At 40.8% G+C, this 24,075-nt stretch overlaps 1 protein-coding gene across 2 annotated transcripts in view; it reads left to right on the top strand.

The window, feature by feature from the left end:
• The first annotated feature begins 1,046 nt into the window (after nucleotides 1-1,046).
• Nucleotides 1,047-24,075, top strand: part of POLR3A (RNA polymerase III subunit A) — a 53,037-nt gene continuing 30,008 nt past the window's right edge. Inside the window, exons 1-14 of one of the 2 annotated variants that reach the window (XM_048857561.2) lie at nucleotides 1,047-1,197; nucleotides 2,803-2,938; nucleotides 3,865-4,002; nucleotides 8,748-8,919; nucleotides 11,414-11,568; nucleotides 12,806-13,045; nucleotides 14,539-14,701; nucleotides 14,946-15,082; nucleotides 17,622-17,725; nucleotides 18,403-18,544; nucleotides 19,118-19,258; nucleotides 20,949-21,018; nucleotides 21,639-21,766; nucleotides 23,674-23,812. In XM_048857561.2, the coding sequence (XP_048713518.1) occupies nucleotides 1,154-1,197; nucleotides 2,803-2,938; nucleotides 3,865-4,002; nucleotides 8,748-8,919; nucleotides 11,414-11,568; nucleotides 12,806-13,045; nucleotides 14,539-14,701; nucleotides 14,946-15,082; nucleotides 17,622-17,725; nucleotides 18,403-18,544; nucleotides 19,118-19,258; nucleotides 20,949-21,018; nucleotides 21,639-21,766; nucleotides 23,674-23,812 (1,909 nt within the window). In that variant the 5' untranslated portion in view covers nucleotides 1,047-1,153. Of the gene's footprint in view, nucleotides 1,198-2,802; nucleotides 2,939-3,864; nucleotides 4,003-8,747; nucleotides 8,920-11,094; nucleotides 11,289-11,413; nucleotides 11,569-12,805; nucleotides 13,046-14,538; nucleotides 14,702-14,945; nucleotides 15,083-17,621; nucleotides 17,726-18,402; nucleotides 18,545-19,117; nucleotides 19,259-20,948; nucleotides 21,019-21,638; nucleotides 21,767-23,673; nucleotides 23,813-24,075 lie in introns of those variants that run through there. The other variant, XM_048857562.2, reaches the window with a different exon arrangement.

Genomic DNA, 24,075 nt, shown 5'->3' with positions numbered 1-24,075 from the left:
TTGCAGTATTGTTTTTTCTCTGAAAGACACGTGATAATACAATCTGAGTTTACATATCCAGCTTCTGCACAACCTGAAAACCTTTACACAGTTAAATAATAATTATTGTAGAAAAAATTACTTCATTCAATAAGAGTTAGGCACTGTGTAAACTAGGGTATTGGTTTTGTTCCATATGTCCTGACTTATTCCACCATCGGGTGGTGGGGGCCCTTGGAGCTTCAAACCGGGCCCCCGCAGCTGCTGCGGGCACTGTGGAAACTCCACAGCTCCCCATTTTGTCACACATATTTTAGTAAAAGTCACGGACAGGTCACAGGCTTTTGTGAATTTTTCTTTATAGCCCTGTCCGTGACTTTTAGTAAAAACATGTGTGACAAAATCTTAGCTTTAACCATTACATATAATTATGTAGGCGTACCATTGGCTATTAGTGGCATTTTAAACACCATTGATGAGACCTTCTCAGAGCAACTAAGTATGTGAGTTGGGAGGGGGAGAGAGGAATTATGAGAGACTGTACTAAGCATATATGGTAAATAAGTTATTTGGAAGGAGTGCACTGGCGGTAGGTGATGGGGGTTATTCTGGGGTGCTTCATTTGAGCAACAATGTTGTGGGTTATTCTCGGGGCTGCACTAGAGGGAGATGCGGAAGTTATTGGGGAAAGCACTGGGGTTGTTGGGGGTTATCCTGGGAGATGCACTAGAGAGGGTTTGGGGAGTTATCCTGGGGAATGCGGATACATTAGAGGGGTGTGTTGAGGATTATCTTGGGGAATGCAGTAGGGGGCTGTTGGGGATTATTCTGGGGCCTGCACTGCGAGGGGTGCTGTGGGTTTTCCTTGGGCTGCACTAGGGATTGAGGTGAGGTGAGGGGATTGTTTCGGGGTCTACAGTAGTTGACCCCATCACAGCCCGCCCCGAGCGGCCTGGGCGGGGCTGCCCCTTTTAGCCAGCAGGTGTCGCTGCAGGGAGCGGCCGCAGCGCTGCGACTCGCTATGTGCCGGTCCCCAGCTCCCCGCGCGGCTCTGGCGGTGGGCGGGGCGAGGAGGAGGACGCTGAGCGCCCGGTGCCGTGAGTTCTGCAGTGCGGCGCGGCCCCGGCTCCCCTCTCCCCTCCGTGCGGGCAGCGCCCCGCGCCCCGCCGCCATCATGGTGAAGGAGCAGTTCAGGGAGACCGACGTGGCCAAGAAAATGTGAGTGGCGGGGGCTGTGCGGCCTTGGCGAGAGCCCCGCTGCCGGGGGCCCCTGTGCTCCTGAGGGGGAGAGTTGGTGGCGGGGGCCTGTGCCCCTGGAGGGGATGCTGGATTGGGGGGCGGTGTCTAGCCTTGGGGTCAGACCCAGATAGGAGCGGGGCCCTGTGCCCCTGGGGCTGGGGGGGAGGCTGGATGAGAGGCTGAATGAGGGGGTTCAGCCCCAGGGACGTGGGTCAGACCCAAGGAGGGGACCCCGCTGGGATGGAAGGATTCAACCCCCCCAGCGATTCCGGGGGAGTGTTTAGGTGACGGAGGGGAGTCAGCCCACCTGCAAATACAATCTGCAAATACAGATTTATGTCTGGACGCTCTCTAAAGGGCACCTGTCATTGTGCTCCAAGTACATTTGACAGTGCTTAAGAAATACAGCAACATTAATGCATAATTGAAAGAAACCAGCCCCCACAATGGAGACGTGGTTAATCTCGTTAAAAAAAGTTGATCATATCGGGTACCTAACAGTGTTGGTACATTGGTATACGTGTCTAGTCTGACATTGGGATCAGCTTCATGAAAGTTAGAATCAGTTCTCCTGACCCTTTGGTTCTTGTTGACCATGTTGGTTTCTAAATTATTTTATATAATGTATCTGCACTTAATCTGGTTTATAGAGGTGGTCTTCTTTAGTTAGAAAAGAAACCAAACACTGGTTGACGTAACATTTCTTTTGTCACTCCTTCTGTGACAGATAATGTTAGCTAATGGGAAAGGCTAAGGGTTTTATCTAAAATTGACTATAGTATCAGTTTAATGTAAAACCTCCTTCTTTGGAAGCGGAATTCAGCTGCTTTTGCAATGGAATAGATGGACTCAATCTAATCAACCTTTCCCTTTTCTAACTGTTAGAATCCGCCCCCCCCCCCCCATGTTTCCTGCAAGCTAACCTTATATGGACTTGGTAATTCCTTTTCACTAATACTGCTGGAAAAAGCTAGTATTTAGTGTCTGCATTTGGAGTATATCCATGTGATAAACTCTGTAGCAGTGGTCCCCAAAGTTTTTCTGTCCCCCCCACCAGTAATGGAATCTGTCCCCCACCCCACAGGAGCTGCAGTCCAGGGCTGGGGCTGCGGTTGGAGCAGGGCCTGGAGCCGGGGCGGTTGCAGAACCATGACAGGATGAGCGGGAGCCAGAGCGGAGCAGGGGGCAGAACAGGGCTGAGTTGGCACTGCTTCCCCGCCCCTCTGAGAGCTGGCCCAGGCCCTATCATGACCCCCTGAATGATCTTATGGGTGCCTCACAGTTTGGGAACCGCTGCTGTATATTCTGATGATCCTTAAATAACCTTTAGTTGCATCTGAAGAAGTGGGTTTTTTACTCACAAAACTTATGCCCAAATAAATCTGTTGGCCTTTAAGGTGCCACCGGACTTCTTGTTTTTGTTTTTTTAAATAATTATTAGCTGTAATGCAAAAATCTAATACATAGATTCATGCTTTTTTCCCAGAGAGGGAAGTATAATTTTGCTTTGGCTTTATTGTAACTCAGATCGGCTTCTTGTGTATCTTTTTTAAAATCAAGTTTTGTAATTTTTCCCTTTGCTAGAAGCCACATCTGCTTTGGCATGAAATCTCCAGAAGAGATGCGCCAGCAAGCTCACATTCAGGTGGTTAGTAAGAACTTGTATAGCCAGGACAACCACCACGCTCCACTGCAGTATGGAGTGCTGGACCATCGTATGGTAAGGATCCTATTTCCTGTTGTTGTTGTTGTTTTTTTTTAGTGGAAATATTTTTAATGCGTATGAACAATGCTGAAATGAAAACTGAATTCCACTATACAGCCACAGCACAGGTGTGCCTATGGAATGTTCAGCTTAAACTACATGAGCTGAAGAGAAATAAGGTAGTTATGTGTCCTTGGCTCTTCTGCTGAAATTGCCAGTTGCAATGGTGTCTTGTGATACAAGCAGCTCTTTAATTGGAACGTGACTTGTGCCATCAACCATTTCATACTGTTGGACAGATCAGTCTGACTCGCTTTTGAGGCTGAACACATTTCTCCTCATGCTTTTCACATGACCATAAAATGACTACCCTCGCTGGGTATGTCTGCCCTGTATCTGGGGGCGGGGGCATGATTTGTTGCTTGTGTAGACAGCAGCATGGGTTTCAGCATGTGCTGTCACTGCAAGTATGTACTCAGGGGGATCAGGTGGGGTTGTGCAAGCTGCATTGAAACCCATGCTGGTGTGTCCTCACTCTGCCGTTAGCGCGCTAACTACATTAAAGCCAGTGTGGGTACAGCTACACAAGCTGCAAATCACATTAGCTGTAGTGTGGACATACAGTTAGTACCACGTCACTATAGTAGTCTTTCCAGGTGAATAGGGCTGAATGAATTAACAGCACTTGCATCAGCAGGAGCAATGCAAGATGCTCTGTTTCTATGGGGATTGGGTTTTGAGTATGATGCTTTCAGTGTGTTACCAGCTCTTACTGACTGAGAGCAAGTGTTCAGAGTTGAAATAATCTAGAAGTCTTTCATGCGAGTGTACAGAGTACTGTCCACAGGCATGCTGACTAATTTAAGAGCAGCTGTGGTAGCTTCTTTTGTTTCCCACAATTTGGTAATGGTTGCTATAATGTTTTTGTGTCCTTTTCAAAGGGTACCAGTGAAAAGGACCGTCCATGTGAAACCTGTGGGAAGAATCTAGCTGACTGTTTAGGGCATTATGGCTACATTGACTTGGAGCTGCCGTGTTTCCATGTTGGGTACTTTAAAGCTGTCATAGGCATCTTACAGGTAAAATAATTTTCCTTAATTGCGAGAGACAGTAATTATTATACCCAGCCTAAGGAGGGGGAGAGGTCAGAAAAGCTAAAATGTCACTTCATTTGGATTATCCGTCTGGGACCATGAAAGAGATGGTGGTGGTTTATGCAGAACACTTTATATTTGTATTGTATGGCTTTATGTATTACATCAGGATTCTATCAAAGGGGAAGGGTTAGTAAACATAAGAATGGCCATTCTGGGTCGGACCAAAGGTCCATCTAGCTCCGTATCCTGTCTTCCGACAGTGGCCAATGCCAGGTGTCCCAGAGGGAATGAATAGAACACGTAATGATCAAGTGATCCATTTCCTGTCGCCCATTCCTAACTTCTGGCAAACAGAGGCTAGGGACGCCATTCCTGCCAATCCTGGGTAATAGCCACTGATAGACAAGTTCATGGAGGATAGTTCTTGTTCCTTTTGAACCCTATTATAGTCTTGGCCTTCACAACATCCTTTGGCAAGGAATTCCACAAACTGGCTGTGAGGTGTGTGAAGAAACCTGCTGCCTATTAATTTCATTTGATGACCCCTAGTTCTTGTCTTATGAGAAGGAGTAAATAACCCTTCTTTATTTACTTTCTCCACACCAGTCATGATTTTATAGACCTCTGTCATATCCCCCCTTAGTCATCTTTTTTCCAAGCTGAAAAGTCCCAGTCTTATTAATCTCTCCTCATATGGTAGCCATTCCATATCCCTAATAATTTTTGTTGCCCTTTTCTGAATTTTTTCCAATTCCAATATATCTTTTTTGAGATGGGGTGACCACAGCTGCACGCAGTAATGAAGATGTGGGTGCACCGTGGATTTATACAGAGGAAATATGTTATTCGTGGCCACGTAAAATGCATCACGGCCTATGCGTCTCCCCCTGTGAAATAGTCTTTTGTGTGCTTTTACACTATACTATATAGAGTTGATGGGGGACACCAGCGTTTCTCATATTGGGGTCCTGACCCAAAAGAGACTTGCAGGGGGTCACAAGGTTATTTTAGGGGGCTCGTGGTGTTGCTACCCTCACTTCTGCAGTGCCTTCAGAGCTGGCTGGCCAGAGAGTGGCAACTGTTGGCTGGGTGTCCAGCTGTGAAGGCAGTGCCCCGCCAGCAGTAGTGTAGAAGTAAGGGTGACAATACCATACTATGCCACCCTTACTTCTGCGCTGCTGTCTTCAGAGCTGGGTGGCCAGGGAGTGGTGGCTGCTGACTGAGGACCCAGCTCTGCAGTCAGCAGCAGAGACATAAGGGTGGCAGTACCATACCATGGCATCCTTACTTCTGCGCTCCTGCTGGTGGCAACTCTGCCTTCAGAGCTGGGCTCCCAACCAGCAGCCACCCATCTCTGAAAGCTATGCTGCCGCCAGCAGCAGTGAGAAGTAAAGATGCCATGATATGGTACAGCCATGGTATAGTCCTGTTGCAGTACTGCAACCACCTCCACAATAACCTTGCCCCACCCCACCCCATCCCACCCCCACAACTCCTTTTGGGTCAGGACCCCTACAATTACAACACCACGAAATTTCAGATTTAAATAGCTGAAATCATGACATTTATGATTTTTAAAATCACATGACCATGAAATTGACCAAATGGACTGTGAATTTGGTAGGGCCCTACTTTGTATCTTTCTTAATGATTCCCAACATTGTTTGCTTTTTTGACTGCCACTGCACATTGAGTGGATGTTTTCAGAGAACTATCCACCGTGACTCCAAGATTTATTTAAGTGGTAACAGCTAATTTAGACCCCATTATTTTGTATGTATAGTTGGGATTATGTTTTCCAATGTGCATTACTTTGCAATTATCAACATTGAATTTCATCTGCTATTTTGTTGCCCAGTCACCCAGTTTTGAGAGATCCTTTTGTAGCTGTTCTCAGTCTGCTTTGGGCTTAACTATCTTGAGTAGTTTTGTATCATCTGCAAATTTTGCCACCTCACTGTTATATCCCATTTTCCAGATCATTTGTGAATATATTGAATAGGACTGGGCCCAGTACAGACTCCTGGGGGACACCACTATTTACCTCTCTCCATTCTGAAAACTGACCATTTATTTCCACCCTTTGTTTCCTATCTTTTAACCAGTTACCAATCCATGAGAGGACCTTCCCTCATGTCCCTTGACAGTTTACTTTGCTTAAGAGCCTTTGGTGAGGGACCTTGTCAAAGGCTTTTTGAAAATCTAAGTACGCTATATCCACTGGATCCCCGTTGTCCAAATGCTTGTTGACACTCTCAAAGAATTCTAGTAGATTGGTGAGGTTGATTTCCCTTTCGAAAAAACAGGTTGACTCTTCCCCAACAAACTATATTCGTCTGTGTGTCTGACAATTTTGTTCTTTGCTATGGTTTCAACCAGTTTGCCCAGTACTGAAGTCACACTTTGTGGCCTGTAATTGCCGACGTCACTTCTGGAGCCCTTTTTAAAAATTGCTGTCACACTAGCTGTTCTCCAGTCATTTGGTATAGAAGCTGATTTAAATGATAGGTTACAAACCACAGTTGTTAGTTCTGCATTTTCACATTTGAATTCCTTCAGAACTCTTTGGTGAATATCATCTGGTCTTGGGGACTTATTACTGTTTAGTTGAGCAACTCGTTCCAAAATCTCCTCGAATGACACCTCAATCTGGGACAGTTCCTCAGACTTGTCACCTAAAAAGAATGGCTCAAGTTTGGGAATCTCCCTCACATCCTCAGCCGTGAAGACCGATGCAAAGAATTCATTTAGTTTCTCCCAATGGCCTTATCATCCTTGAGTGCTCCTTTACAATCTCAGTCGTCTTGTGGCCCTACTGGTTGTTTAGTAGGCTTTCTGCTTTTGATGACTTTGGTTAGCTGTTCTTCAAATTCTCTTTTGGCCTTCCTAATTATATTTTTACACTTCATTTGCCAGAATTTATGCTCCTTTCTATTTTCATCATTAGGATTTAACTTCTACTTTTTAAAGGATGCCTTTTTTGTCTCTCAGTGCTTCATTTACTTTGTTTAGCCATGATGGCATTTTTTTTTCCGTTCTCTTATGCTGTTTTTTTAATTTGGGGTATACGTTTAAGTTGAGCCTCTATTATGGTGTCTTTAAAAAGTTTCCATGCAGCTTGCAGGGATTTCACTTTTGGTACTGTACTTTTTATTTTTTGTTTAACTAACTTCCTCATTTTTGTGTAGTCCTCCTTTCTGAAATTAAATGCTACACTGCTGTAGTGTTTTGCCACCATAGGGATATTAAATTTTAATATATTATGATCACTATTACCAAGTGGTCCAGCTACGTTCACCTCTTGGACCATTCAGGATTAATTCAAGAATTGCCTCTCCTCTCATGGGTTCCAGGATTAGCTGCTCCAAGAAGCAGTCATTTAGTGTGTCAAGAAACTTTATCTCTGCATCGTGTCCGGAGGTGACATGTACCCAGTTGTTGAAATCCCCCATTATTATTGAGGTTTTTTTTATTTTTATAGCCTCCCTAATCTCCCTGAGCATTTCACAGTCACTGTCACCATCTTGGTCAGGTGATCAGTAATGTATCCCTGATATTCTTATTATTAGAGCAAGCAATTACTATCCATAGAGATTCTATGGTACAGTTTGGTTCAGTTAAGATTTTTACTTCATTTGATTCTACGCTTTCTTTCACATCTGGTGCTACTCCCCCACCAGCACGACCTGTTCTGTCCTTCTGATATATTTTGTACCCTGGTATTACTGTGTCCCATTGATTATCCTCATTGCACCAAGTTTCTGTGATGCCTATTATATCAATAACCTCATTTAATATGAGGCACTCTAGTTCACCCATTTTATTATTTAGATTTATAGCATTTGTATGTAAGCACTTTAAAAACTTGTCACTTTTTAGCTGTCTGCCATTAAATGATGTAATTGAATGGGACTCTTTTTCATTTGACTGCTTCTTATCAGATCCTACCTGTATTTTATCATCTTCTATCCTCTCCTCCTTACTAGGAGATAGAGAATCTCCCTTCATAGATACTCCCCAAAGGAATATCTCTGTCCAAACCACGTGCTCCTTCACATCTGTCAGCTTTCCCCCAGCCCTTAGTTTAAAAACTGCTCTACGATCTTTTTAATTTTAAGTGTCAGCAATCTGGTTCCATTTTGATTCCGGTGGAGCCCATCCTTCCTGTATAGGCTACCCCTTTCCCAAAAGTTTCCCCACTTCCTAATAAATCTAAACCTCTCATCCACGCATTGAGACCCTGCAGTTCTGCCTGTCTAACTAGCCCTGTGCATGGAACTGGAAGCATTCCACAGAATGCTACCCTGGAGGTCCTAGACTTCACTCTCTTACCTAGCAGCCTAAATTTGGCCTCCAGGACCTCTAAGTACCAGTGATCTAAGTACCAGATTTGCAATGCTAATAGTCACCTCATTCCAAGTTGCAAAATTTATTCCAAGTTTGTCTTTAGTGATGCCAGTAAACCTAAGTTGTCTCTTTGCATGGATATTTAATTTCCTGCTGAACTTAAGAGGAGCAAAGATTTGTCCTGTTGGCCAGAGTTTCCCAACTTGCTCATATTTGTTGGGCAGTGTGCTGTGTAATAATTGGGTTCCCCCACTAAGGCAGTAGTATTTCATTCATGAAACTCCATGTGTGTGAAGAACTGTGGTATCCCTCATCATAATTTGTCCCTAATGACATTTATTTCTCATTAACAAAAGAACAATCAATTGTTTATGTTTAAGATGATCTGCAAGACCTGTTGCCGTATCCTGTTGTCTTCAGAGGAGAGGAAACAGTTTTTGGATTATCTGAAGAGGCCTGGTCTGACCTACCTGCAGAAACGGGGATTGAAAAAGAAAGTCTCTGAAAAATGCAGAAAGAAAAACACCTGTCCTTATTGTGGTGCTTTCAATGGTGAGTGTGGAAATTAGCAGATGGTGGTTGGTATTTAGCATGACTCTTTTTTTTTTTTTTTTACACTAGTGCCCAGCCCGTGAAGAGCATCACAATGTTGTGTTGTCTTTTCATCATTCAACAATCATTGATGTTTTTTCTAGATCTTAACCTATAGCTGACACATAAACATAGGCTAAAAACCAAAAACCCTCTTGAGTGTACTAGACAATTGTTCAAAGCTTTGTTACAAGGAGTGGCGTGAATGTACCTGATAATTATCCTCTTCCTGCAAATATGAGGATTGATAGGTCAAAATTGGGACTAACTGAAGATCCTGTTGCTCATAATTGTGCTTAGTCATCTTTGTGAAGAGTAATATGCTATTGACCATTTCCTGCAGTCATGAGTTAGACAAATCAGTAATACTTAGCATATAAGTGTTCCAGATGGAGTTGCGATAATAGCAGATCATACTGATATTTGATTGTTTGGTCAGTTATTGGCCAGAAAACCTTATGTGATAGACTTTTTGATTCTTTTAGAAAAAAATGAATTGTGATTACTCTTACTCATTATTTTGTGTTAACATTGCTGTTAACTATTTTGTTAATATTGCTATAGTATTATAGCTTTGCAATTTTATAGTGACAATCTGGATTAGAATAGTCAGCGTACATATTCTCTTTAATGGAATGTGTCCAGCAACCCTCACTATTTGCATTGTGGTAATAACTGAAGGTCTCACTTAGAGGACTGGGCTTGATAATACTAGGAACTGTACAAATGCATAGGAAGGCAGAGATTTAATAAGAGCACTCCAATCCATGCATTTAGTTCTGTATTTTTTTTGTCATGAATGCATTCATGTTTGTGAATGTGTTACCAATAGTGGCAGCTACAAGACATTAAAATCATGTTTTTGTGACTATCTTTTTTTTTTTAAATTTCACTTCAGATCCAGTATGGTTTTTGGAAGCTAATATTTCATGACTGTCTAAAGTTAGAAGTTACTTACATGAATTAAAAGCTATGTCTCTAAGCCAAGCTTTCAGATGATGCAAAGCTCTCTGAGGACCTGCTAAAACCAAGGCTTTTAAAAGTTGTTTTGGAAATAACTTGGGAAGGGAGGGAGCAAGGTAGTAATCAGAATGTGATTTTTATTTCTTTAAGATCTAGTGTCTCTCAGCTTTCTAGGGTAGAAATGAATACCCTGTGCTATTGGAAAAACAAAATATTTGCTTTCCAGCAGTATAAAGCATTCAATTTCAGCCATAGCAGTTTATGCAATGTCAGACTTAATGTTATTACTAGTCCCTCATTTTAGCAGTATTTAAGTCCCACACCTTGTGCAAGTAAAAATCAGTCCCTGAAATTGTACTTAAACTCTAGAGCCTCTATTTTCCCATCTCTAAAAAGAAGGTAATATTTGCCTCAAGGGTGTTGTAAGGAATGTTTTTACAACATTTCAAAAACATCAGGCCATATTCTGGTTTCAGGTGTGTATATGTGGGGTTTCCTATATAAGTCAATATGTAGAGTCTGTTACAGTTTTTGAAGCTAGATATGGCCCTATATAAACCCTCAAAAACTTGAGGAAATCTTTTAAATTTCTTTGTGTTGTGTATTCTATCATCCAGAGACACAACACATTGCTACTCATCTTGCAGAACCACCTATTTCCTTTAACACATACACAGTAACAGGTTCTGAAAAGATGAAATGGTCATCAACTGAGCATCTCAATCTGCTGGACATGCAAAAACATTTTAAAAAGAAAAGAAAAACCGTATCTGCATTGTGAAGGTTTGGAGAGGTTAATTGAAGTGTTGGGGAAATAGGTTAATATGATGTCCTTTCCCTTGTGGGATCAAATGCTCACGAGTCAGAAGTAGAAATTGGCTTTTGGGGGGATTTCTTGTTCTTTGAACTTATTCCAGCTAATGCAGCATCTAACTGATTTGGTAGTTATTTTTGGTATTTTTCTGTTTTGTTTTCTAAATCAGTTTATCCACATTTTCAATGAGCGCGGTAGAACACAATTTGAGAGGACTAGCTGGTTCAAGGACAAATAATGGTTATAATGTCCTGCACAGTTAGGTCACTGGCTACAATCCACTCTGGGTTAGTAATGATCAAAAGTTACTATCTGAATGACTTATGAGTGAAATGAGTTGGTGCACTCTGGTCCAGTTCCTAGTGCAAGAGCATCTACGTTGCAAAAATCCTGTACCACTGTTGAGAAGAGGTTGAATGGACACGTAGAATGAGCCACCCTCTCATCCTTAGAAGTAGTCCAGGTCACAGCTGAGGTGCACTGAACAGGCAACGTGGGCAAACTTTCATTGCTGTGGCTGCTGCTCCTCCTGTTCTGTGAACAGAGGCATCTGGTATGTAAAGGTGACCAGAGCCAGCACCTTTCCCTAATACTACATTCACGAAAAAGTGTTTTTTAAAAATTTAGAAGAATAGCTCAAGAGTTGAGGTTTATTTAACAAAATTTGTCATCTTGTAGGTACTGTAAAGAAGTGTGGCTTATTGAAGATAATCCATGAGAAGTACAAGACCAATAAGAAAGTGGTGGATCCAATAGTATCAAGTTTTCTTCAGTCCTTTGAAACTGCCATAGAACATAACAAAGAAGTAGAATCCTTGCTGGGGAGAGCTCAGGTGAATTAATGTGTCTACCAGTGCTTGTTTTGCCAGTGCTTGAATTTTCTGCTAATTTTGATGCATAAATTCCTGAATGATGAGCTGAAGTATTTAGTATAGGGGTAAAGGGTGGATGCTGGTCCAGCCTTTGAATATGTGGAGAGGAGAATTTGAAGAACAATTATACTACCTGGCTGAGGGAGATGTTAATGGTTTCTGCAAAAAGCAGCATCTTTACTCTAACCAGTCAAGTAATTGTGGTACACAGTTTTCTGCATGCAAAGGATAGGGATACCCCTGGTATAGGATCAGTGGTGGTCAGTGAAGAAAGCTTAGTGGTGAAATCATGGTGACAGGAAGCAGAGAAGAAATTTAGGCTACTGGAGGCTATCTCTGGGGACAGTTACCTTCAGTCACTGTCTTGAATATTTGTAATACTCATAAACCCTACCTATGATCGGAAGAGCTGAGAACTGGACAGGAAGGAGTGACCAAAGTGTAGTACAAGAATATATATAGTTTTCGTGGTTTTGCTGAGCTTTGCATTTTTGTATGGAGATTTTTCCTTGGATTTTAACAGATCAGTCAGTTCTTAGTATAGACGTTTGGAAAATGCAATAGAAAACATTTGATGCAGATTTTGTGTCTCTCTTCAATTGCGTTAGATCAGCTTTATAAAGACAGGCACTTCTTGCAAACTTTGGGTTTATTGATGAATCATGATATGTCAGCAATATATTCATCATTCAGGAAAAAAAGGTTAAATTTTAAAACAACTTGCTAAACCTAATGAAATTATGTAGGATATAATGCTGTAATCTATGTGAGCTCTTGTAAATGAAATTGGTGGTAATTATACCTTACTGCAAGCACGTTATAAGCTGTTTACGTTGCTTTGGCAAGTAATTATGAAATATCCATATTGCTATAAAAAACAGACTACTGTAACAGCTAATCTAAAGAGACAAATCTAAACTGAAAATAGTGTAAGAGGAGAAGCTTGGGGGAAAGCATCAATGAGCCAGAGTTTACGGGGACTGCTATTCTAAATAAATAAACCAAAAGACACATTTGTTTTTGTTTGCCTTAAGAATAACTTCCTCTACATATGCTTTTTTGTTTTAAATCCGACTTTCTACTTGAACAATTGGCAGAGAAGGGTGGCAAATGAAGTAAACAGTATTAAGATGTAGCCAAAAAGGAGCTGTTATGCCCTTGAAGGTTGCAGTATGACTTTCTTCATTTAATTTTTTAGGAGAACTTGACTCCTTTAATGGTGTTGAACCTCTTTAAAAGGATCCCAGCGGAAGATATACCTCTGCTTCTGATGAATCCAGAAGCAGGAAAGCCTTCAGACTTGATCCTGACACGACTCCTGGTACCTCCATTGTGCATCAGACCCTCTGTTGTGAGCGACTTGAAGTCTGGCACCAACGAAGATGACTTGACGATGAAGCTTACAGAGATAATTTTCCTCAATGATGTAATCAAAAAGGTGAGCCTGCCTGCCTGAAGCTGCTGCTCTATTTAAAAATAAATAAATAAAAGGCTGGATTAAACTTTGGGGGGTAATTGGTTTTACTTATTGCTGCAAGGCCTGATGTTGCATTCATTCTGACTTCAGCTGCAATATTTGGCCTTACGTGAAATGGCATAGGAATGGTGGACTCAGCTTGAGCTCTCTATTTGGCTCTTGGTGTTACACCAGTGTGTTGGCGACCTGCTAAACGTGGACTGGACTAACTGCTTTTCCTGAAGTATTTCTCAATTTCAGTTCATATTATGCTACATTTAGCATGTTTTGGGATGACTGTTGCACTTGATGGAAGCACAAGAACATAATAGTTCATGGGCCCAGAAATTCACACACCCCTCTTTACCCATCTGGTTTCTTATTTTATCTCTCTGTCTGTCTCTGCCAAGAGGCCCTTCCAACTCTTCCATGTAGTCTTAAAAGCCTACCCAAAATGAGCAGCTTATTGGGCTTGTCTGCATGTAGAGTTTCACCAATTTTATTTTTTTTAAACCGCTGCAAAAGATTGTGCGCACATTCTTTTTTGGGTTAAACCAGATTTACTTGGGTTTAGCTTAAATTGATTAGGAACAGGTTTAAGTTAAATGGGAAGAAGTGATTTAACCCAATGCAACTATATCTGTTAAGAAAACTGCGTAGATAAAGGGAGTTAGCACCCATTGAAATCAATGGGGCACTTCCCAGCTCAGAGCTATTTCAGCTCTCTGCAAACTCAGATGCTAGTTACATTCAGGTCATGCTTTCAAGGTTGTATTTGCAACAGTAACCACTAGAAACTTTTTTTTAAACAAAAACTGAAACTGAAGAACAATTGAGAAGGCTTGTTCGCCACCCCAAAAGCTAGTCATTTGTATCTCCTATTTTTCTTCCACATTGGGAAATGCTGCTCTAGGTCGTGTGTGCTGTCTCCTGGGAAGCAGAGAAACTAGCACTGGGTTATAACCTGCTTCTCTGCAAGATGTTGTGCAACAGAACTATATCCTCAGCTTGGCTTAACCTGTTCCGTTTTACTTCCTGCCACAGAGATGCAGGAGTGAAACCTTGAGTGATGGTCTTTGTCCAGGAGAAGGCTAAACACAATGGAATTTTGTATGCCACCACTCTGATAAGTTAATCATGTTTAATGAATCATAATGTGTCTCCACAGCATGGTCATTGTATTATACATTCAGGTATTAAAATGGTCAGAAAATCAAACAAGCACACATCCTGCAGTTTGTCATTAATCAGAAGCTGATCTTCCAGAAGGAAAATGTGTTTTGCTAGGTTCTGCTCGGTTACATCCATGCATGAACAGAATGTGCCTCCCTTATGGCTGTTACTTATGGTGAAGGTGCCAATCTCTTGTTGCCTTTGCGATTTAGTGTGGTGCACAGCTTTCTGAAAAAATTGCTCCGTGCCAATTTTGTGTGTCACTGCATTTGTTTTCTGAAATCGGTAATTGTCTTGTTTAGCATAGGATATCGGGAGCCAAAACACAGATGATTATGGAAGACTGGGACTTCCTACAGCTACAGTGTGCCCTCTACATTAACAGTGAGCTCTCTGGAATTCCTCTTAACATGGCACCCAAGAAATGGACCAGAGGTTTTGTTCAAAGACTCAAAGGGAAGCAGGGTATGTCTAAACTCTTCCTTTTCCACCTCCCCAAAGTGTTGTTTTTTTTTTTTCATTTGTTTGGCTTTTTTAGCCATGTTTGCCATTGCATAGTGACCAGATCAGTGTTTGTAGATCAAGCTAGCAAGGCTTTCCCTGTATGATGTGCATACTATGCTATATTAACACTTTACCATTTTCTGAAGTACCATTTTGTATAATGGTATCCTTTTCCCAAATAGTTTTAACTTGCTTTATTTGTTAGGTCGGTTTAGAGGCAATCTGTCTGGAAAGCGAGTGGACTTCTCGGGCAGAACAGTCATTTCACCTGATCCCAACTTACGAATAGATGAAGTGGCTGTGCCTGTTCATGTTGCCAAAATATTAACATTCCCTGAAAAAGTAAGTAGTGTAAGACTGAAATTCTTTACATGCATTTTTCTCCAGACACCTGCATTGTGGTGTTCAAATCGCTGGAGAAAAAGGGCGTCAATAGTGTGTGTGTGTGCGCGTGGGCGTACGTATGTACGTACATACAAGGGAAGAATGGCATGCAGCTTGAGGTGCTCAGTGCCCTCAGTCAGCACCAGAAGGTCATAGTGGCATAGGTTCATTGTCCATTGTAAAGCTGACTTGTTTCACAGAGCAAGACAATAGGAATGCTTGATGTAGACTGTGAGGGGGGAGGCCTGAAGGGACAATCATGAAAAACAGTTAGTTTTGCCCAACCCATTTTAAATGACATAAATTTCATATATGTTACTGTGTGTCACAGTGAAAACTGGATTTATAATGTATTTCTAAAAAATCACACCTTTCACATCTTACTCTTTCTGTGATCCTGTCTGTACTTTCTTTTCTCATTGCTCTGGTTCCTTGTGTACCACAAAATAGACCAGTTGTGTAATGAGGTTGAGTCAGCTTTGCTAAAGAAAACTCTTCGTTTCTTCTTTAAAATTCTAATTTTATTACTTTACTTTTGTGTTTAACATAGACTTTTGCATTTTAACTAGGGCTGTGTTGATTAATCACAGTTAACTCACGCTATTAATTCAAAAGAATTAATCTCAATTTAAAAAATTAATCACGATTAATTGCACTGTTAAACAATAGACTACCAATTGAAATGTATTAAATATTTTGGATGGTTTTCCTACATTTTCAAATATATTGATTTCTAGTACAACACAGAATACAAAGTGTACAGGGCTCACTTTATATTTTTATTACAAATATTTTCACTATAAAAATAATAAACAAGAAATACTATTTTTCAGTTCACCTCATATAAGTACTGTAGTGCAATCTCTTTATTGTAAAAGTGTAACTTACAAATGTAAATTTTTTTTGTTACATAACTGTACTCAAAAACAAAACAATATCTAACTTTAGAGCCTACAAGTCCACTCAGTCCTCCTTTTTATTCTGCCAGTCGCTAAAACAAACAAGTTTGTTCACATTTACGGGAGATACTGTTGCCTGCTTCTTACTTACAGTGTCACTTGAAAGTGAGAATAAGTGTTCACATGGCACTTTTGTAGCTGGCATTGCAAGGTATTTACGTGCCAGATATGCTAAACACTCGTATGCCCCTTCATACTTCGGCCACCATTCCAGAGGACATGCTTCCATGCTGCTGATGCTCGTTAAAAAAGTGCGTTAATTAAATTTGTGACTTAACTCCTTGGGGGATAATTGTGTCTCTTGTTCTGTTTTACCCACATTCTGCCATATATTTCATGTTATAGCAGTTTTGGAGGATGACCCAGCACATGTTCGTTTTAAGAACACTTTCACTATAAAAACTTTTCTTTCACAAAAGATTTGACAAAACACAAAGAAGGTACCAAGGTGACATTTCTAAAAATAGCTACAGTGCTCGACCCAAGGTTTAAGAATCTGAAGTGCTGTCCCAAAATCTGAGAAGGACAAGGTGTGGAGCATGCTTTCAGAAGTCTTAAAAGAGCAACACTCAGATGTGGAAACTGCAGAACCCAAACCACCAAAAAAGAAAATCAGCCATCTGCTGGTGGCATCTGACTCAGACGATGAAAATGAACATGCGTCAGTCTGCTCTGCTTTGGATCGTTATTGAGCAGAACCGATCATCAGCGTGGACGCCTGTCCTCTGGAATGGTGGTTGAAACATGAATGGACATATGAATCTTTAGTGCATCTGGCACATAAATATCTTGCGATGCTGGGTACGAGGTGACAGGCGAATGCCTGTGTTCATTTTCAGGTGACGTAAACAAGAAGCGGGCAGCATTATCTCCTGCAAATGTAAACAAATTTGTTTACGTGATTGGCAGAATAAGAAGTAGGACTGAATGGACTTGTAGGCTTTAAAATTTTACATTTATTTTTGAATGCGGTTATTTTTTTGTACATAATTCTACATTTGTAAGTTCAATGTTCATGATAGAGATTGCACTACAGTACTTCTATTAGGTGAATTGAAAAATACTTTTTTTTCACAGTCCAAATATTTGTAATAAAAAAAAATAACGTGAGCACTGTACACTTCGTATCCTGTGTTGTAACTGAAATCAATATATTTGAAAATGTAGAAAACATCCAAAAAATTAAATGGTATTCTGTTACTGTTTAACAGTGCGATTAATCGTGGTTAATTTTTTTAATCGCTTGACGGCCCTAATTTTATCATGGGGGATCCCAGTATTTTTAGAGAGCTTCTCAAGCTTCCCTCTATATGTGAATTTGGCCAGCAAGCTATTCATTCCAGTTCTGTCAACAGTCTTACCTCCATAAGGTCAAGATTGGCTTGTATTTTTCTTCTCTTCCCCTTTCTCCAGCAGCTTAAAATAAGAGGGGATAACCACCATTGAAATTGAGCCTGAAAATCCCAAAGCACAAACCCAAGGAATAGTGAGTGGTGTTAAAATGTCTCGCTTTTTTCTAACTGATAGTCATGTTGCAGGTGAATAAAGCTAACCTAAATTTTATGAGGAAACTTGTACGGAATGGTCCCGAAGTTCACCCTGGAGCCAATTTCATTCAACAGAGGCACACACAAATGAAAAGGTACTTATCAGTAAAGGTTCACTTTCCACCTACCACCACTACCTGGTCTTATTGCTGAAGTGAAATCCAGCAGATTATTCATCATAGGGACTCCTCTGGGGTTTTTTGTTTTATGTAATCTTCAATAAAGGATAAAAACAATATTCCATGACCTAAAGGTAGCTTGTGCAAGCAAACATGAACATAGATAAATCCTTCTGTTAGAACATTTTGGTAGGCATAGATGCAATGTCATTGCTAGTAAGCTACAGTTGGATTGCTACATGTGGATGACATACCCATATTTCCTGATAACTTAAAACTAATTCACATTTTTCTTTAAGAACCTTGATTTTCACGAATGTGCGGTGTTTGCTGACTGCTCTACATTTGCTGTGGAGAATGATGTAGCTATTTGCTAATTGTTTGGTTAACATAACTCTATCTTTTGATATTAAACTGACCTCAGTCCTTATCTAAAACTTTTGTGAAAAACATTGTCCCTCAGTTCCACTCAGTGACAGAGACACTCTGTTAATATTTAATAAATTTGCAGAATGCATGTCTCGTTCGAAGTGGCTGTCACTGGAGGCTCTTTAAGAAATCAGAGTACAAATAAGAGGATGCTCTTTAGTTGTCTATTTTTCTGTTTTTATTTTCCATGAAATTTTGACTCTATTGACGTGTTTTATTTCAAGGTTTTTGAAATATGGAAACCGTGAGAAGATGGCTCAGGAGCTCAAGTATGGTGACATTGTAGAGAGGCATCTCATAGATGGGGATATAGTTCTGTTCAACCGACAGCCCTCTCTGCACAAGCTGAGCATCATGGCTCACATAGTGAGTATACACATAGCCTAACATCTGGCTATCATGCAACTTTAACCTTTAGTTTTGTTCGTTAATCTGTCACTCACTGTGTTGATCTTTTTTGCGTCTTAAAACAACACTACATGGAAATGATCCAAACAAAATAGTTCTACGCTTGTGCATAGGAATCAAAGTGGAAACTGAGCAGTCTTTTGTTCAAATTCCACCTATTTTACATTTGTGCATGTATATATGCATATTGATAGATGTAAAAATAAAAAAAATTGCAGTGTTAGTAAGAACCCGGATGCCTAAGAATATGCTGCATCTTGTACTGTGCAAGTAATGTTGCAAGGTTAAGAGGTTAGTAAATAAATTCACTCAACTTTGGTTGAGTGACTTGGTGAGCCTCCACCAATTATACAATTCTGTGTAAATTAAAATAAGTAATTTAGATGTAGCGTCTCTAGTGTCTTTTTATTTTTTAAAAATGTAAAAGCACAGTTTGCAAGGAAACCACTCTCAAAACTTGTAGATTCTGGAACCTCGTAAATTCGATGTGATTCTTTGTGTCTGCGGCATCACTTCTTATCTCTTTTGCAGGCGAGAGTAAAGCCCCACAGGACCTTCAGGTTTAATGAATGTGTCTGTACACCATACAATGCTGATTTCGATGGAGATGAAATGAACCTTCATCTTCCTCAAACAGAGGAGGCCAAAGCAGAAGCACTGATTCTCATGGGGGTAAATGGAGTATCTTACTGTCCGGCTTTTGGTAATGTGATATTGCATTTCTGTATGAACAGCACCCTGTATTTTTCAGTTGCTGGTGAAATCTGCATCCTTCAGATAGGCCGCTTGACTGTTTCAAGAGACCAATGCTAAATGCTGCATCCAGCTGAATGTTTGGTGCTAGTGTTATGGCATGTTCAGAAAACAAGGTTTTGTTTTGTTTTTAACAGAATTAGAGGCATCACAGTGATACCTACTTAATATTCTCTGAAAATGTGGTTTGTTCTGGGTGCATGTCTTCCTGTAGTGACATGCTGCAGAAATGAGGGGCTTTTGCTGTGGAACGTAGGGTATTTTATCTTATGCCGCCACACATAATCTCCCCTCCCAACTCATAAGGCAACAGTGGGGCAGTGAGTTCCCTTTTCAAAAGTAAGTTGGGACTTCACACCCGTAGTGTAGACATGGCCTACAGCACCATTGCTTTGCTGCTGTAACCCCCAGTGTAGATGCAGACTATAGCAGTGTGGGAGGGTTTTCAGTCACTCGGAACTCCATATTTCTGAGTGACTGTTGATGGATGTATTCTTCCATCTACTTATCTATGTCTACACTGGGGATTAGCTTGGCATAGCTGTGGTGCTCAGGTGTGGATATTTCTCCCCAAGGGCTGTTGGTATCTCCACCAAATTTTGAGTGTAGACCAGACCTCAGGAGCTGATTGAGTTTTATGTAAAGCAGTGGGAGGTCATCTGATAAGACCCTACTGGGAGGATTCACGCTGTACCCTGACACTGGCTCCAGATATATGGGAGACCACTGGCATCTACTTCACCTCCAGGCTAGCAGTTACTCATACTCGGGGATTGAAGGTATAGGTGTCCAGTATCTCCAGGCTGCCAAGACTACAGTCAGACAGGACCCAGATCAGATTTAAGAAGTGAGGAGGTAACCAATATAAGCACTTGATGAAAGTCAGATCAATGGCGGATCACCAAACTCACAACTTCACAAGAGCCACCAGCAATCCTATCCCTTGTACTTGTAACATGACTAACAACTTGACCAATCAATTCAACTACTACATCAGTAGAAACTCCTCCTCCCCCTCTGACCAAAGATGTATTACGGTTAGACTCAACAGTTTTGCTAAACAGCCTTGTGATATAGGTTTGTTATTAATGTTACTCTCTCTCTGAGGTTTCACTTGTGTGTTTTGGAATCTACCTTTCCAGCATCTGTTGGTTTTCCCCCTGTCCCACAAATGATTGGAAAGTAATCTCCCAAACGTGCCAGGTTCGGTTGCCATTTTTCTTTTACGAGTAAAACTTGTTTGTATATATGCCATCCCTCGGGTTCCCCAGATCTGGTGGCTGGTGCTGAACACACAGCTTGCAAGGGAGTACGTATCTCCCCACATCTTTTCCTTACCTAATCCATAGCTTAGATGTGTAGGTGCATTAGATGTAGGGATAGGATAGGGCCTAGAACTAGGGTTTCCTCCAGTTTACAGGATTTGTCCTACATACGAGAGTAAATCCTAACACGTAAACTATGGGATTGGGCCCTTAATGTCTGTGTTACAAGCTCTGTCTTAAAAGGTTTGTTCTTTCAAATGTATTGCAATAGTAAGGTATGTTAAGTTAATCTTCTCTACAGAATATTTCAAGTAATATTCATTTTTCATTCTTACGTTTTACAGACCAAAGCAAACTTGGTAACACCAAGAAATGGAGAGCCTTTGATTGCTGCTATTCAAGATTTTCTTACAGGTCTGTATGTAAAGCTCGTTTTAGAGATGTGTGTGTTTGACTTAAAAATTATTTCCTTTTTTTTTAAATCGATAATATCCCATGCTAATATATAAATGAACTTTGTGTTTTTGTTTTTCTTTTGCTCTGTTGCAATACGTATCAAAATGGATTCCCTGACTATGAAGCAATTAAATTGATGCTACACAGTGCTTTTCAGTTATGATTTGGCCTAAAGGGGTTAATTGTAATAATAGTAGGGTTAAAAATATATTATCTTTAAATTGATGGTGTCATTTGTGACTGCAAGGTTATTTAATGTTATAGGAAATGTTCAGTGAGTATATCAGTGGCCAGAGACTTCATAAGGAAGAGGATGTTTGATAGCAATTCTCAGATGGTCTTTTAGACTTTAACTCTAATAGGAGAAAAAATAATTTTTCTCCTTTTATAAATTGCTGGTACAGGCCTTCATTTAAAAAATCATAAGTGCAGGGAAAGAACTTAAAGCTAATATTACATCTGCATTGCTGTCATCTGTATCAAGTGGATAGCACGTTTTCAGAGTAATACTTAACATGCAATCATTTTTAAATTTTACTTCAGGTTTACTGTCAGGTTAACCTTTTTTCACATTCCAGGTGCCTATCTTCTCACACTAAAAGACACCTTTTTTGACCGAGCCAAGGCCTGTCAAATTATTGCTTCTATCCTGGTTGGCAAGGATGAGAAGATTAAAGTTCGCCTTCCACCCCCAGCAATCCTAAAGGTGTGTGGTCCTATTTAGTTTTTTTTTAACTGTTGTAAAGATTTTTGGCCTTGATTGCTCTTGGATGTCATGCATACTTGACCCATTCTCATAGCCACCAAAAGACAGAATTTTAGCGACATTTGTTCTTAGAGTGGTTACTTGTGCTGTAAACCTGTTGTGCATGGGGATGGAGACAGAAGCCGGGCTTGATGCTGATGCTGCTTTAACTTCGCAATGGATCAGACAGCAGTGCTGTGTGAGGGTCATAAGTCAGGGCCATGGGGAGAGAAAAGGAGTGGAATCTGGGGAGGGTAACTAGAGCACTGAGACGACCTGTCATAGCGCAGTGTGCAGTCCATCTGCCCCAAACCATCAGTGCTTTGGCTCTCCACTACGCTGAGTCAGCTATGCATATTGGCATGATGAAGGTTCCTTATGGTCCTGCTGCCTCCACATATCTACTGTGGTTTGGAAGAGGGGAAACCTAATCTGATATACCTGAGCAATCTTCTTAAACCAGGAATATAGATGCTGGTGAAGTTCTCCACAGATATGAGGGGTTGGAATGCAGGTGATTGTCACCTCAGAGCCTGTACTTTCCAATATTCGCTGACCCCAGTCCTGATGGGATTTGACGCAGGAGTTGGTGGGGGCTGCATATTGGTGCATCAGAACTTGAATGGGCATCTAGTACTGATGCTTTAGTTGCTGCCACCTCTGTGCATTGAGGAGTCCTGTGGGTTCAACACAGATGGTTTAGTGAAAAGGAACTTTATTCTCAACTTTCCCATTCAATCTCCTGCCTCCCTCCTCACATTTCTACTGACTTGTCCTCAGCTCCTACACCACAATACACAGAAGTACCATGGGGAGTCTAGAGCATTTAAGACAGGGAAAATGTCCTAGGGATCATGGGGGATTATTGAGGGTAGTGGAGCTTGAGCTTGGGGAGCAGGATCTGGGATGGAAGAAATGGAGCAGGGAAGAGCTCTGCTCCATAGCTGCCTATAGTCCTATTTCATATTCTGCTACACAATCTTCATTCTGATGACATAATTTAAATTTATAACATGGTGTTTATACATAACCAGTGTACATGTGTCCGGAGAAAATAGTCGTGCACTTTTTATTGTGATGTAGAGGAATTTGATGTATGCATTGTGGTTATTTGCTGAATCAAATATTAAGTAAATGACTTGCAAATGAACATGTATACTGATACCTAGAGTGATCTTAAAACTGATAAATATCCATGTGCTGGAGAGTGTAATTATTAATGTGTTCAGAGGATAGTGGAATTGGAGCATCAAAGGATAATAGTCATCTAAAGCAAAGGCCAAAGCATTTATGGGCAGTCAACCTTTACCTCACTTCAAAACTTTCCTTTGTAACAAGAAACTGAGTATGACAATAACAGTTTTCATTTTGCCAAATGACAGTAGATTTAGTAGTTTGTGTCAACTGCTTATATTGGCTAGCTGTGTTTTTCATGTGGCTGAAGTACACAATAATGTGATCTCTAAGCCAAATGCACACTTATTTACAAAAGCACTGTATATTGAACAAGAGAAACTAGATTCATAGCAATGTAAATGTGGGGAATGAAGTGGAGATAGCAGTCATCTACATTTTAACTTTTTTACTTTTATTTCAACCAGTGTCTGAGAGAAGTGGCAGCGTGGAGGGACGTCTGCCCTCTATCCTTCATCCAAAAATATTGAAGTTCCGATTCCTCGGGTAATGGGGTTTCTGGTCTCACTTAAGTGAATAATGGCAGCCATCTCAGCAAGCTGACTGTCACAGGTGGTTCCACCAAGATATTAACCACAGTTTTAGAGCAGCATATTGAAGTTGGCTGTTTTGGTACTATAACCCTATCGAAAACATTCTGATTGTTTCTGATTCTTTCCCTTTGTTGCCTTCAGCCTGTAACCCTGTGGACAGGAAAGCAGGTCTTCAGCATCATTCTCAAACCTAGTGATGACTGTGCTGTGAAAGCCAATCTCCGAACCAAAGGAAAACAATACTGTGGCAGAGGAGAGGATCTGTGTGTCAATGATTCTTGTGAGTGACCTTGCCTGCTCAACTGCTCCTCAATTATGAGTTCATAACAAATCTGCGCCAGTGACTGTTTCTATTCCTAGTCCGTAATTGAGTTCACAGCAGGGAAATGTGACTGAAGAAAATGCTGTTAAATGCTATTTTTCACTGTTAAACATGAAAATGCGAGTAAAAAATGCAAGAATGTGATGAATATTTGATTCACATACAAAATAGGCAATTTCTCAAAAATTGGTGTTTTCTCAGACATAAACACGACAGAAAAA

This window comes from Caretta caretta, chromosome 7 (genome assembly GCF_965140235.1).
Source record: "Caretta caretta isolate rCarCar2 chromosome 7, rCarCar1.hap1, whole genome shotgun sequence".
NCBI classification, from domain to species: domain Eukaryota; kingdom Metazoa; phylum Chordata; order Testudines; family Cheloniidae; genus Caretta; species Caretta caretta.
The sequence above is the reverse complement of the archived record's forward strand: the minus strand, read 5'-3'. Positions and strand labels throughout refer to the sequence as shown.